The 16,732-nt window shown below is 43.8% G+C and overlaps 1 protein-coding gene across 3 annotated transcripts in view; it reads left to right on the top strand.

Moving 5' to 3' along the window:
* grin1b (glutamate receptor, ionotropic, N-methyl D-aspartate 1b) overlaps positions 1–16,732 on the top strand; it is an 81,948-nt gene that overhangs the window by 35,353 nt on the left and 29,863 nt on the right. For all 3 annotated transcript variants that reach the window (XM_034133747.1, XM_034133746.1, XM_034133748.1), the window contains 7 exons: positions 458–579; positions 6,855–7,029; positions 13,297–13,447; positions 14,904–14,990; positions 15,224–15,359; positions 15,714–15,841; positions 16,474–16,638. In XM_034133747.1, coding sequence (XP_033989638.1) covers positions 458–579; positions 6,855–7,029; positions 13,297–13,447; positions 14,904–14,990; positions 15,224–15,359; positions 15,714–15,841; positions 16,474–16,638 — 964 coding nt within the window. The remainder of the gene's footprint in view (positions 1–457; positions 580–6,854; positions 7,030–13,296; positions 13,448–14,903; positions 14,991–15,223; positions 15,360–15,713; positions 15,842–16,473; positions 16,639–16,732) is intronic.

Here is a 16,732-nt window from a genome sequence, read left to right as displayed (position 1 = left end):
CTCATGCTAGTGTTTAGCTCACGTCTCTCATGCTAGCGTTTAGCTCACGTCTCTCATGCTAGCGTTAAGCTCACGTCTCTCATGCTAGTGTTTAGCTCACGTCTCTCATGCTAGCGTTTAGCTCACGTCTCTCATGCTAGTGTTTAGCTCACGTCTCTCATGCTAGCGTTTAGCTCACGTCTCTCATGCTAGCGTTTAGCTCACGTCTCTCATGCTAGCGTTAAGCTCACGTCTCTCATGCTAGTGTTTAGCTCACGTCTCTCATGCTAGCGTTTAGCTCACGTCTCTCATGCTAGCGTTTAGCTCACGTCTCTCATGCTAGCGTTTAGCTCACGTCTCTCATGCTAGCGTTTAGCTCACGTCTCTCATGCTAGCGTTTAGCTCACGTCTCTCATGCTAGCGTTTAGCTCACGTCTCTCATGCTAGCGTTAAGCTAACGCCTGCTAACCCCCCACAGTGAGGACGAGGCAGCCGCCGTGTACAAAGCGGCGCGGCAGCTGAACATGACGGGATCAGGATACGTTTGGCTGGTCGGAGAGAGAGAGATGACCGGGAAGGCTCTGAGCGAGGCTCCTGACGGTACTCTTCCTCCTCCTCTTCATCACCTCCTCCTCTTCATCACATCCTCCTCCTCCTCCTCTTCATAACCTCCTCTTTATCACCTCCTCTTCATCACCTACTCCTTTAGCACTATATCACCTCCTCTTCATCACCTCTTCATCACTTCTTCATGATCACCTCCTCCTCTTCAGCACCTCTTCATCATCTCTTCATCACCTCCTCTTCATCACCTCTTCATCACTTCTTCATGATCACCTCCTCCTCTTCAGCACCTCTTCATCATCTCTTCATCACCTCCCCTCTTCATCATCTCTTTATCACCTCCCCTCTTCATCATCTCTTCATCACCTCCCCTCTTCATCATCTCATCATCACCTCCCCTCTTCATCATCTCTTCATCACCTCCCCTCTTCATCATCTCTTCATCACCTCCCCTCTTCATCATCTCTTCATCACCTCCCCTCTTCATCATCTCTTCATCACCTCCCCTCTTCATCATCTCTTCATCACCTCCCCTCTTCATCAGCTCTTCTTCCTCTCCTCTTCCTCTCCTCTTCCTCACCTCTCCTCTTCCTCACCTCTCTCCTCTTCCTCACCTCTCTCCTCTTCCTCTCTCTCGGCTCTGCTTCCATCCAACATTAGAGATATTTTTCAAACAAAGTCTTTCTAAAAAGTCAGATCCAGGTCAGTGAGGAAGAGGACTCTTTAAAGTAGAGACACTACATACTGATATACACCTGAACATCAGCAGGAGAGGACTCTTTAAAGTAGAGATACTGCATACTGATATACACCTGAACATCAGCAGGAGAGGACTCTTTAAAGTAGAGACACTACATACTGATATACACCTGAACATCAGCAGGAGAGGACTCTTTAAAGTAGAGACACTACATACTGATATACACCTGAACATCAGCAGGAGAGGACTCTTTCAAGTAGAGACACTACATACTGATATACACCTGAACATCAGCAGGAGAGGACTCTTTAAAGTAGAGACACTACATACTGATATACACCTGAACATCAGCAGGAGAGGACTCTTTAAAGTAGAGACACTACATACTGATATACACCTGAACATCAGCTGGAGAGGACTCTTTAAAGTAGAGACACTACATACTGATATACACCTGAACATCAGCAGGAGAGGACTCTTTCAAGTAGAGACACTACATACTGATATACACCTGAACATCAGCAGGAGAGGACTCTTTAAAGTAGAGACACTACATACTGATATACACCTGAACATCAGCAGGAGAGGACTCTTTAAAGTAGAGACACTACATACTGATATACACCTGAACATCAGCTGGAGAGGACTCTTTAAAGTAGAGACACTACATACTGATATACACCTGAACATCAGCAGGAGAGGACTCTTTAAAGTAGAGACACTACATACTGATATACACCTGAACATCAGCAGGAGAGGACTCTTTAAAGTAGAGACACTACACACTGATATACACCTGAACATCAGCAGGAGAGGACTCTTTAAAGTAGAGACACTACATACTGATATACACCTGAACATCAGCAGGAGAGGACTCTTTAAAGTAGAGACACTACATACTGATATACACCTGAACATCAGCAGGAGAGGACTCTTTAAAGTAGAGACACTACATACTGATATACACCTGAACATCAGCAGGAGAGGACTCTTTAAAGTAGAGACACTACATACTGATATACACCTGAACATCAGCAGGAGAGGACTCTTTAAAGTAGAGACACTACATACTGATATACACCTGAACATCAGCAGGAGAGGACTCTTTAAAGTAGAGACACTACATACTGATATACACCTGAACATCAGCAGGAGAGGACTCTTTAAAGTAGAGACACTACATACTGATATACACCTGAACATCAGCAGGAGAGGACTCTTTAAAGTAGAGACACTACATACTGATATACACCTGAACATCAGCAGGAGAGGACTCTTTAAAGTAGAGACACTACATACTGATATACACCTGAACATCAGCAGGAGAGGACTCTTTAAAGTAGAGACACTACATACTGATATACACCTGAACATCAGCAGGAGAGGACTCTTTAAAGTAGAGACACTACATACTGATCCGTGTGTTTACGGAGCCGTTGGATGGAAACATGGCCGCCTCTCTGTCTGTAGTGCTGCAGGTCTCTGATGAAGGAAGATTCTCCTCCTCATCACAGTCAGTTTGCTGCTCAGCATCCTGGTCGTGTTTCTCTGGTTTTTCTCTAACTGCTGGTTGAACGTTTAAACATCTGTAAAAGAACTAAACAAAAGAGAGACATGTTTAAAGGTTCCTAACCACTGTTTTCTTTCTGGCTCATTGTAACTGTGTGGCTTTAAATGTGTCTAACATCTTTTTGTTTGTTTCATTTTCTATAGTGTGTGTCCGCCCGCCCGTCTGCTCGTTCTCACCGTACACTATAACATGTGTTGGGGGGGGGGGGGGGGAAATATTCGGGGTCGATGGGGGGGGTTGGGTGGGTTTGGGTGGGTTTAAAAACTGCTAATGTTGCTACGATTACCATGACGTGTGTCTGAACAAACACTGGTAAGATGCCGCCGCTGCTTCCCGTTTCCTGCTTGATGATCTGCCCCTATGCCATTGGCCGATAGAGTTCCCGCCCACTGGGAGTAGGGAGGGGGCGGGGCTTATTGAGTCAGCTGATCACTCGGGCAGCCAGATGACGTCAACACGCTGATACGGCTAGAAGTATGTGGACACCAATAGTAGATATGGTGTGTTCAGGCTCTCCTGGGATATTCTGGGAACATGTTTCTCCGACTTGGTGTGTTCATGAAGATACTGTTAATATACTCTATATGTAGTTGAGTCAGTAGTCCAAAACACGAATAGCTTTTCTCATAAAAACTGACTATTTTCAAAGAAGTCTTAATTTACGGTCACATTCTTTTGATATTTCACGAGTAAAACATCTTGGAATAGTTTTTGTAAATTGGAATAACCCTTTAATTGTCAAGCTAATATTAACCTGTTAAGCCCCAAAGCCCCCGTCGACGGGTCTTTTTTTTTTTTTTTTTTTTTTTTTTTCTTCTTTGGATGGAATGAATACCTATGGTGATAATTCAATGTAATTCATCATTTTTATAGTCTGGTACCTGAAAAAGGTCAAATGGCACTGATGGAACCAGATGTACCCAAATGTGCCGAAAGCTTATTCCGCCTGGACCTTTTTTTTGCTAAACCTCTCTAAAAATGTCAAATTTAACTTGTTTGGCCTCAATCTTGATACAGGGTACTTATTATATGTTATAGTTTGGATTCCTAAAGCTTTTAGTCTACCATCCCATCATTCAAGGGTGGTTTTCACTATAAGTAATGTTTTTTCTTTAGGCGGAGGTAAGAATTTACCTTTTTTTACTATGTTCCATCTGAATTTACTCTAACTGAGAAAAATCTATATTGATTCTGACACTTCTACATCCAACTCACAGATGTAACCTTGCTTTGATAAAAGAAATTATTCATATAACCCTTTTAGAAGTGAAGTTGTAGTCATTTGTTTTGGGCATGTCATTTTCGAGCCTGAAACATGAAAAACAGGCTCGGGGCTTAACAGGTTAAGCGAAAGGTTTTAATGTTCGCTTTATTTATCTTTCCTTAATATAATCTGCCTATTGGGTCTATGAAAGGACGATTATTAGCTAACTTTACTTTAGGAGTAATCGCTAGCTTCAGGGCTAACAGCGCTAGCTAGTGGTTTAAGCAGAAAATGTTAGCTTGTTGTTCTGTTCCCAGTAGTTTCTATGGGCAATGCTAACATTGGTAGCCAGTTATTGTAAGTGTCTTCATTAGTCAACACTAGCCAGCTGTCTGTTAGTGGAAAACTTTGGACTTTCACTACAGTTATTTAGATATTTGAGATGTCCACATACTTTTGGCCATGTAAGACCCTCCATAGATCTACATTGGATCTGCAGAAGAGCCTTTGGCCGCTGTTTGAAGACTTCCTGGGGCATAATGTTGGAGTTAAAGTAAACCTGGTCCACGTTGACCCTCAGGTGCGTCCCTCTGGCTGCTGGGTGATCTGCTCCCCGCTCTGATCCCTTTCTGTTTCAGAAAACATCCTCACCAGCTGCTGCACTCTTAAAAATGATGTGTAATTTTTCTACACATCCCTGTCCCTTCCCGTAACTCCAGATGTGTCCAAAGATGATCCATCATGTTCTTAAAAGTGTGGCAAGATAGCACTCTGAAAATAATCCTCAGCTGTTCTGTCTCTGCCAGAGAAGTTTGGGGTTTCTTTTTAGGGAAACCATTTCAGATTAAAGACACGTTTATTATTGATATTAACCCACCTGGTTTACTTTAACAACTGTTAATACCAGCAGTCCTTATCCATAAAGAAGACAACGTGAGAGGAGATTGAGTTTTAAATATCGTCAGAAAATAGGACTTTTATTTTCATGAAAAACCCTTTTTTTTTTTTGTGACTTTTCTCAGAGGATGGACCTTTTATTATTTGGATTTGGATATTCATCACTTCTTTATTATTGACACCAGAAAATAAGTTATAATTAATAACCCAACATCGACTATCTATATGCATTGCAGTGTAAGAGTTTTGGCTCAAATTAATACCATTAAGAACCTATACCAGAAACACACAAAATATGTGTTTATTAATTAATTCCTTGCCATGTTTAATAATCAAAACTATTATTTTAACACAGTTCCTTATCGATAGAACAGTCTGGATCTCAGGAACACCATTGCTTACCAGTTAAAATGAAACTAGAAAGGACCATGACCTCCGCCAAGGCCGTTTCCATATATTTAAAATAATGCTAGTATCCGCACCGTGATTTGAATCTGCTCCAAAATGTCCACCACCACCTCCCTGAGTTCTGTACAGGTGTGTAAAGACCTCTAAATAATGAGTTATGAAGAGTGGGTGAACATGACAACATGAACACTCGTACCTGACGTAGAATTCAACAGTAAACACAGAGCGTCACAGGTGTACCACTAACAGACCTGAAGTCTTCTCAGAGGTATTTCTGCTGCTGTTGTGTTGGCTTGCATCAGATCCCACAGGTGTTCCTGTTATTGTGTCCACCCCCTGCTCTCTGAAACGATTCCCTGAAAAGAAACCTAAGAAGCAGTACTGTGACGTTATGGATTTTGATGTTGTTTTTCTTTACCAGACACTTGTCACATTATGAGGAAAAGGTTTCTGCATTTGATGCTTCAGCTAACGGACAACCGTCTGCTAGCACCGTTAGCATTCCTCTGCGCCACGGGAACACGTTAACTTAATTCAGAATCAGTTTTTAACTGCAATAACCAGTTCTACTCTTTATTTTAACTTAAGAAAGGTAGCTTATCCTGTCTTCGTGATTGAAGGGGGCCGTTGGGCAGGAATGCTTCTGCAGTGCTTCAGTTTCAGTTAACAGCTGAAACAGTGCTAATGTTAGCTAGCTGTTCTCTATTTAATGGCTGAATATTATCTGCTCAGAAGGCACTAGCTAGCTACACTGCTAACAGCACTAGCTAGTAGTTTCTGTGGTTCTCAGTGTTTTCATTAGTACATATTAGCTAGATGTTCCTGGCAGTTTCATTAGGGAATGCTAACGGTGTTAGCCTGCTGTTCTCAGTGTTTTCATTAGTAAATATTAGCTAGATGTTCCTGGCAGTTTCATTAGGGAATGCTAACGGTGTTAGCCTGCTGTTCTCAGTGTTTTCATTAGTAAATATTAGCTAGATGTTCCTGGCAGTTTCATTAGGGAATACTAATGGTGTTAGCGTGCTGTTCTCAGTTAGCTGGAGCGCAGATGTAGACACTTTTCGTTGCACTGTGACTAGTTTCTGCTGAAGGAAATCACCAGGCACAGTTCATAACGTCCCAGTGAGGCTTTTCTCTTTCCTCAGACAAACGGCTGTGATTCTCAGAGTGAACTCCCAGCATGCAGTTTGGTGGTACTGAACAATGACCTGACGCCTGAAGCCCTGAGAGTGTGTGTGTGTGTGTTTGAATTACACTGAAGCACTCCTTTAGTTACATCTATAAGATTAGTTAAACTGTGTGTGCGAGTTAATTAGCCGTATGAATGAGGGCAGTTTCCAGTCTGCAGCCCACTTTCTGCTGTGTGTGTAACCTCTCCTTTGTGTGTGTGTGTGTGTGTGTGTGTGTGTGTGTGTGTGTCTGTGTGTGTGTGTGTCTGTGTGTGTGTGTGTGTGTGTGTGTGTGTGTGTGTGTGTGTGTGTGTGTGTGTGTGTGTGTGTGTGTGTGTGTGTGTGTGTGTGTGTGTGGTGCAGGCCTGCTGGGCCTCCAGCTGATAAACGGTAAGAACGAGTCGGCTCACATCGCGGATGCGGTGGCGGTCGTGGCTCAGTCGCTGCAGGAGCTGTTTGAGAAGGAGAACATCACGGAGCCTCCAAGGGGCTGCGTGGGAAACACCAACATCTGGAGGACCGGGCCGCTCTTCAAACGGTCAGTATCAACGCTGATCCAGGTGAAAGGTCAACTAAGTGATGAGGATGTTATCAGATTTTTATCTTCTTCTGTTGACTTCAGATCTCAGTCGGGGTTCTTCCGTGTTGTTCTGAACGTACAGAAGCCCTGAGAAACAAACATCTATGATTCTTACACGTTTAGTTCAGCAGGATAATCTCCACATATTAACACCACTTTATGATTTCTGAAGTAAACGTTCGGCTATAAAGGAACTACAGCACGGTCACATGACTTCACGTCACAACCGCTAAGCTAAAGGTGGCTAATATTGGGCTATAAAGGAACTAGAGTATGGTCACATGACTTCACGTCACCACCGCTAAGCTAAAGGTGGCTAATGTTGGGCTATAAAGGAACTACAGCACGGTCACATGACTTCACGTCACCACCGCTAAGCTAAAGGTGGCTAATGTTGGGCTATAAAGGAACTACAGCACGGTCACATGACTTCACGTCACCACCGCTAAGCTAAAGGTGGCTAATGTTGGGCTATAAAGGAACTACAGCACGGTCACATGACTTCACGTCACCACCGCTAAGCTAAAGGTGGCTAATGTTGGGCTATAAAGGAACTACATTACGGTCACATGACTTCACGTCACCACCGCTAAGCTAAAGGTGGCTAATGTTGGGCTATAAAGGAACTACAGCACGGTCACATGACTTCACGTCACCACCGCTATGCTAAAGGTGGCTAACGTTGGGCTATAAAGGAACTACAGCACGGTCACATGACTTCACGTCACCACCGCTAAGCTAAAGGTGGCTAATGTTGGGCTATAAAGGAACTACAGCACGGTCACATGACTTCAAGTCACCACCGCTAAGCTAAAGGTGGCTAATGTTGGGCTATAAAGGAACTACAGCACGGTCACATGACTTCACGTCACCACCGCTAAGCTAAAGGTGGCTAATGTTGGGCTATAAAGGAACTACAGCACGGTCACATGACTTCACGTCAACACCGCTAAGCTAAAGGTGGCTAATGTTGGGCTATAAAGTAACGACAGCACGGTCACATGACTTCACGTCACCACCGCTAAGCTAAAGGTGGCTAATGTTGGGCTATAAAGGAACTACAGCACGGTCACATGACTTCACGTCACCACCGCTATGCTAAAGGTGGCTAATGTTAGGCTATAAAGGAACTACAGCACGGTCACATGACTTCACGTCACCACCGCTAAGCTAAAGATGGCTAATGTTGGGCTATAAAGGAACTACAGCACGGTCACATGACTTCACGTCACCACCGCTATGCTAAAGGTGGCTAATGTTGGGCTATAAAGGAACTACAGCACGGTCACATGACTTCACGTCACCACCGCTATGCTAAAGGTGGCTAATGTTAGGCTATAAAGGAACTACAGCACGGTCACATGACTTCACGTCAACACCGCTAAGCTAAAGGTGGCTAATGTTGGGCTATAAAGTAACGACAGCACGGTCACATGACTTCACGTCACCACCGCTAAGCTAAAGGTGGCTAATGTTGGGCTATAAAGGAACTACAGCACGGTCACATGACTTCACGTCACCACCGCTATGCTAAAGGTGGCTAACGTTGGGCTATAAAGGAACTACAGCACGGAAGTAAGCTGCGCTCGGGTTCCCTCGACAGAAAAGCAATGGGATTTCTCATGGATGTAATAGCTGGAAATAAGGTCTGTGGAACGAACCTGTTTGATAAATGCACGTTTTGTTCAGCCGGATAATATCCACATGTCTCCCCTACTTTTATTATTTTCGAATCATAAATCTAATCGATAGATTTATGATCGATAGATTTATGATTAGCATAAATTAGTTCATGATGGCTCATGTCAGTGATAGTGATGACATCGTTGCGAAACTATTAACCGAGTCATTTTCAAGATTGAGTTACAATGATAAATTGGAGTGGCAAAGGATCAGCTGCACGACCCGCCATCAAGTGCTTCATCCAAAAGGACAGGAGGATGGACTTTGTGTTTCAGTGATTTGATCATCAAAGGTAGGCCTAAGTCATTTCCAATGTGGGCCGCCGTGCCGACTTCATTCATTTTGAATTGTTACTTGGCTGTGGGTGCTCTGTCATGATAGGTGTTTAGATAAATGGTGTTGTTTTGTGGGGTAGAGGGTCGCTGTCATTGATGCGTTTTGCACCCCGGGCCGTTGTTTTGATATTCCACTGAAGTATACGCTGAGACGTAATAACTCTTCTTCTTTTTTCGAGGGAAGAGGGGGGGTCAGAGGGCCTAGGTATAAAAGTCACGGCTCGCCACTGAAGGTGGCTAATGTTGGGCTATAAAGTAACGACAGCACGGTCACATGACTTCACGTCACCACCGCTAAGCTAAAGGTGGCTAATGTTGGGCTATGAAGGAACTACAGCACGGTCACATGACTTCACGTCACCACCGCTAAGCTAAAGGAGGCTAATGTTGGGCTATAAAGGAACTACAGCACGGTCACATGACTTCACGTCACCACCGCTAAGCTAAAGGGGGCTAATGTTGGGCTATAAAGTAACGACAGCACGGTCACATGACTTCACGACACCACCGCTAAGCTAAAGGGGGCTAATGTTGGGCTATAAAGGAACTACAGCACGGTCACATGACTTCACGTCACCACCGCTAAGCTAAAGGTGGCTAATGTTGGGCTATGAAGGAACTACAGCACGGTCACATGACTTCACGTCACCACCGCTAAGCTAAAGGAGGCTAATGTTGGGCTATAAAGTAACGACAGCACGTTCACATGACTTCACGTCACCACCGCTAAGCTAAAGGTGGCTAATGTTGGGCTATAAAGGAACTACAGCACGGTCACATGACTTCACGTCACCACCGCTAAGCTAAAGGTGGCTAATGTTGGGCTATAAAGGAACTACAGTACGGTCACATGACTTCACGTCACCACCGCTAAGCTAAAGGTGGCTAATGTTGGGCTATAAAGGAACTACAGCACGGTCACATGACTTCACGTCACCACCGCTAAGCTAAAGGTGGCTAATGTTGGGCTATAAAGGAACTACAGTACGGTCACATGACTTCACGTCACCACCGCTAAGCTAAAGGTGGCTAACGTTGGGCTATACAGGAACTACAGCACGGTCACATGACTTCACGTCACCACCGCTAAGCTAATGGTGGCTAATGTAGGGCTATAAAGTAACGACAGCACGGTCACATGACTTCACGTCACCACCGCTAAGCTAAAGGTAGCTAATATTGGGCTATAAAGGAACTAGAGTATGGTCACATGACTTCACGTCACCACCGCTAAGCTAAAGGTGGCTAATGTTGGGCTATAAAGGAACTACAGTACGGTCACATGACTTCACGTCACCACCGCTAAGCTAAAGGTGGCTAACGTTGGGCTATAAAGGAACTACAGTACGGTCACATGACTTCACGTCACCACCGCTAAGCTAAAGGTGGCTAATGTTGGGCTATAAAGTAACGACAGCACGGTCACATGACTTCACGTCACCACCGCTAAGCTAAAGGCGGCTAACGTTGGGCTATAAAGGAACTACAGCACGGTCACATGACTTCACGTCACCACCGCTAAGCTAAAGGTGGCTAACGTTGGGCTGTAAAGGAACTAAAGCACGGTCACATGACTTCACGTCACCACCGCTAAGCTAAAGGTGGCTAATATTGGGCTATAAAGGAACTAGAGTATGGTCACATGACTTCACGTCACCACCGCTAAGCTAAAGGTGGCTAACGTTGGGCTATATTGGAACTACAGCACGGTCACATGACTTCATGTCACCACCGCTAGGCTAAAGGTGGCTAACGTTGGGCTATATTGGAACTACAGCACGGTCACATGACTTCACGTCACCACCGCTAAGCTAAAGGTGGCTAATGTAGGGCTATAAAGTAACGACAGCACGGTCACATGACTGCACGTCACCACCGCTAAGCTAAATGGCTGCATTTGATCGGTTTTGTGAATTGTTAGGTTGTAAACTGTCTGATAAAATATGTTTTTTTTTATGTATAACTGGAAATACTCTTCAATATGTAAAGAACAGTTGTTGTGTGTCTGTCAGTGTTTGTAAATGGTAGAAGTGTGCAGAGTGAGATCTCTATAATCTTTACACACATTTGATTTCAGTCTCGTGGATTAGGACTCTGTTTGCTCTGGCTTTTGTTTCTCAGTATCTAGCAGGTGGCATGTTTTAGGCTTTTTTCAGACAGCAGAGATATTTAGCTGACTGAGAAATACAGTCCACATGTAAACCAATCACACGTCAGGACACGATGCACCGGACACCAGATACAGAGAGCACAGCGTTCATGTGATCTGATGTGAAAGATCTAGGTTTCATTCAAGTGTGTGTGTGTGTGTGTGTGTGTGTGTGTGTGTGTGTGTGTGTGTGTGTGTGTGTGTGTGTGTGTGTGTGTGTGTGTGTGTGTGTGTGTGGAGGGGGAGGGCATAATGCGGTAAAGCTAAACTTTTCTCATGTTATGTTATCCCTCAGATTCACGAGTTATACTTCCGTCCTCCTTGTGTTTACTTAAAGGGGTGCTATTCTTCTTCTGTGGTGTTCCTTCTCCTGTAGTGTTTTTGTAGTGCATGCAAATGGTCTGCAGAGGCTGAAACCCCTGTGTTCCCTCCAGAGGGAGTTTCTGTCACACACAGTTCCCCTATGCTACCTGAAACACCTCCATTGGACTCCTTTGTTTTCTTCCGGAACATGGTGACATCACTATGTAACACTCGTGCTCCTATTGACTTTATTGTCAATCTTCCAGTTTGTGTGTACAGAGAGATCGAAATACAGTTTCCCAAAATCCAGAATACAAAAACAAATATATATAAAAATATGTATATATACAAGACACATTTATACATATGCACACATTAAAGGTGGGGTAGGTAATTTTGGAGAAACCGGCTCGAGATCGCTAGAATTTGAAAATACACAACCGGAGAAAATCTGCCACTTCCTCACAGAGCCCCTCCTCCAACACACACGAACGCGCACATGACCAATGAGGGCTCGAGATAAGTTTGTGCACAGATGGAAGGCTGACAGGCAGGTAGGCCATCCAGTTATTTTAGCCTGGCCGGCTCAGATGATTGGTCGTGCTTTTTACAGTACCACGGCTTCCACAGATGACATTTATTATGGATTTTTTGTCAAAGCACTTCAGATATTCATTGCTATCGGGATGTTAAGAGCATTCCATGGAATATAACAACAAGTGTATCTCGAGCCGGTTTCTCAAACTTACCTACCCCACCTTTAAGACATACATAAAAGCACAACAATCAGTAAATACAAAATAACAGTCACTTCAATATCTTTGAGAATGTGCATCAGTGAAAGATTGTCCATAGCAGCGTAAAAACACAATTGACGGGTGTATGGGTATGCCCTCTCTATATAATATATATATATATATATATATGTCATGTCTTGTTTCAAAGATCTAGTGATTTATATATATATGTATTTAATAGATGTGTTCCTGTAGTGTTCAGATATAACAGGACACGCTCCACTGATCTGATTCGGGGATAATAACGCTGCCCGTCGCTCAGACTGACCTCAATCCTCCGTCCTCTCACATCACGCTGATCATGTGACCTGCTCCACTTTAGACATCCCGCTGATCATGTGACCTGCTCCACTTTAGACAGACCTTCAGCAGTCTGAGTCCTGCCCAATGATAACATTCACCACCACAGACACTACAGCTGAGGATTACACACACACACACACACACACACACACACACACACACACACACACACACACACACACACACACACACACACACACACACACACACACACACACACACACACACACACACACACACACACACACACACACACACACACACACACACAGTATCTTGCCTAAGGACACATCAAGATACAGATACAGTCGCCTAAAATGCAATACCCCCACTATCCGAACTTGAGGGGGTCTGTGTCCTATATCAGGTTTTTAAATGTGTAAATTGTTTTAAATAAAAAATATGTATGAAAAAGATACCTGCACACTGTTAGTTTACATTGACACAGGTGCAAATTAAACCAGGTTAATCTGAAATGTCTCTTTATCCTTTTCCATTATTCTGTCAAGTATTTAACTGTCTGTGTAATTTTTATATTTAAATGTTTTACCTCACTTCGTCAGCCATCAGTGAGGAATGCCAGTTTAAAGGTTGTTTTCAAGTTTGGTGATCTGGTGATGTAATGTTGTGTTCTGCTCTCTGATTGGCTCTCCAGAGTGCTGATGTCATCAAAGTATCCCGACGGTCTGACGGGACGCATCGAGTTTAACGACGACGGCGACCGGCGCTTCGCGACCTACAGCATCATGAACTACCAGCAGAAACAAGGGCGCGTCGTCCAGGTCGGGGTCTTCAACGGGTCACAGGTAGGGAAACACACCTGGAGACACACCTGGAGACACACCTGGAAACACACCTGGAGACACACCTGGAGACACACCTGGAGACACACCTGGAAATACACTTGTATACACACCTAGATACACACCTGGATACCCACGTGTATAGACACCTAGAAACACACTTGGATACACACCTGGAAACACACCTGGAAACACACCTGGAAACACACCTGGAAACACACCTGGATACACATCTGGATACACAACTGGAAATACATTTGGATACACACATGTATAAACACCTAAATACACACCTGGATACACACATGGATAGACACCTGGAAACACACATGTTTAGACACTTGGATACACACCTGCAAACACACCTGGAGACACACCTGGAGACACACCTGGAAACACACCTGGATACACACCTGCAAACACACATGTTTAGACACTTGGATACACACCTGCAAACACACCTGGAGACACACCTGGAGACACACCTGGAAACACACCTGCAGACACACATGTTTAGACACTTGGATACACACCTGCAAACACACCTGGAGACACACCTGGAAACACACCTGGATACACACCTGCAGACACACATGTTTAGACACTTGGATACATACCTGCAAACACACCTGGAGACACACCTGCAGACACACCTGCAAACACACCTGGATACACACCTGCAGACGCACCTGGAAACACACCTGGAAACACATATGGATACACAACTGCATACACACCTGGATAAACACATGTATACACACCTGGATACACAACTAAATACACAACTGGAAATACATTTGGATACACAACTAAATACACACCTGGTCATACACTTATATAAACACCTAGATACACACCTGGATACCCACGTGTATAGACACCTAGAAACACATTTGGATACACACCTGGATACACACATGTATAAACACCTAAATACACACCTGGAAACACACCTGGAAATACACTTGGATACACCTGGATACACACCTGCATACACACCTGGAAACACACCTGGATACACACCTGGAAACACACCTGCATACACACCTGGAAACACACCTGGATACACACCTGGAAACACACCTGCATACACACCTGGAAACACACCTGCATACACACCTGGAAACACACCTGGATACACACCTGGATACACACCTGGAAACACACCTGGATACACACCTGGAAACACACCTGCATACACACCTGGAAACACACCTGGATACACACCTGGATACACACCTGGAAACACACCTGGAAACACACATGCAAACACACCTGGAAACACACCTGCAAACACACCTGGAAAAAAACATGTATATACACCTGGATACAAAACGATATAAGCACCTGGAAACACCCCTGGATAAACACTTCGGCAGACAACTAAATACACACCTTGTCATACACTTGTATACACAACTATAAACGTGTGTGTGTGTGTGTGTGTGTGTGTGTCCAGGTGGTGATGAACCCTCAGAGGAAAATCATCTGGCCCGGAGGAGAGACGGAGAAACCAGTTGGATATCAGATGTCGACTAAACTGAAGGTACGGATAATTCTTATTTATTAATCAATTAAATTAATCTGATTCATGGAGTCGATGAACCCACAGTGTGTGTGTGTGTGTGTGTGTGTGTGTGTGTGTGTGTGTGTGTGTGTGTGTGTGTGTGTGTGTGTGTGTGTGTGTGTGTGTGTGTGTGTGTGTGTGTGTGTGTGTGTGTGTGTGTGTGTGTGTGTGTGTGTGTGTGTGTGTGTGTGTGTGTGTGTGTGTGTGTGCAGATCGTGACCATCCACCAGGAGCCCTTTGTTTACGTGAAACCTACGAAGACTGACGGGACGTGTAAAGAGGAGTTCACGCTCAACGGAGTCCTGATCAAGAAGGTGATCTGCACCGGGCCCAACGGGACACTCCCAGGTACACACACACACACACACACACACACACACACACACACACACCACACACCACACACACACTTTGTTGTATATCTTTCTTAACTTTACTGAGAGGGTTATGCTGTAAATCCAACAATTATTGAGGAGTGTGCACGTCTCTTATTGTGTGTGTGTGTGTGTGTGTGTGTGTGTGTGTGTGTGTGTGTGTGTGTGTGTGTGTGTGTGTGTGTGTGTGTGTGTGTGTGTGTGTGTGTGTGTGTGTGTGTGTGTGTGTGTGTGTGGTGTGTGTGTGTGTGTGTGTGTGTGTGTGTGTGTGTGTGTGTGTGTGTGTGTGTGTGTGTGTGTGTGTGTGTGTGTGTGTGTGTGTGTGCAGGTCAGCCCATCGTCCCTCAGTGTTGCTATGGTTTCTGTGTCGACCTGCTCATCAAGCTGGCGATGAGCATGAACTTCACCTACGAGGTTCACCTCGTGGCTGATGGGAAGTTCGGCACGCAGGAGCGCGTAAGATAAAAAAATATGTATATCAAATAATATATTGTAGTGTAAGGCACATTTTGTTTACATGTATTATTGTTGTTATATATTATAATATAATGTTAAAGGTTTGATATTTTTGACTGTATTATATAATACGTATTCTTTCATATAATTATTATTAAAACATGTCTGGTTTATTGTTGTTATATATTGTAGTATACATTCAATTTAAAGTGGACCTATCATGCTATATTTGAAACATATATTCTAGGGCCATACCTATATAAAACATGTCTGTCAGATCCGTTGCAGCCCCTTTTTTAGAGATTTGGGTATGGAGGAAAAGAGAGAGGGTTGTGTTTTCTGACACTTGGTGAGTTCCCTGGAACACCGGGGACACATATTCATGTATAGGTCCCCTTTAATGTATTATTTATATTTAAATAATAATACATTATTTTGCATGATAGGTCCCCTTTAATGTATTATTTATATTTAAATAATAATACATTATTTTGCATGATAGGTCCCCTTTAATGTATTATTTATATTGTAATATACACATTTTCATAGATATATTTCTTAATACTTCAGACTGATGGTAATATTGTACTTATGTATTTTATTTTATTATTATATGTATTATTTATCTCCAGGTGAACAACAGCAATAAGAAGGAGTGGAACGGCATGATGGGGGAGCTGCTGGGGGGGCTGGCCGATATGATCGTGGCCCCCCTGACCATCAACAACGAGAGAGCCCAATACATCGAGTTCTCCAAACCCTTCAAGTACCAGGGTCTCACCATCCTCGTTAAGAAGGTACTGCTCCAAATACTCTAAATACTTTCAATACTTGAAATACTTGAACACACACACACACACACACACACACACACACACACACACACACACA

The sequence above is a fragment of the Trematomus bernacchii genome, unplaced genomic scaffold (genome assembly GCF_902827165.1).
Source record: "Trematomus bernacchii unplaced genomic scaffold, fTreBer1.1, whole genome shotgun sequence".
Classification (NCBI taxonomy): Eukaryota; Metazoa; Chordata; class Actinopteri; order Perciformes; family Nototheniidae; genus Trematomus; species Trematomus bernacchii.
This window is presented reverse-complemented; position numbering and strand designations above follow the sequence as displayed.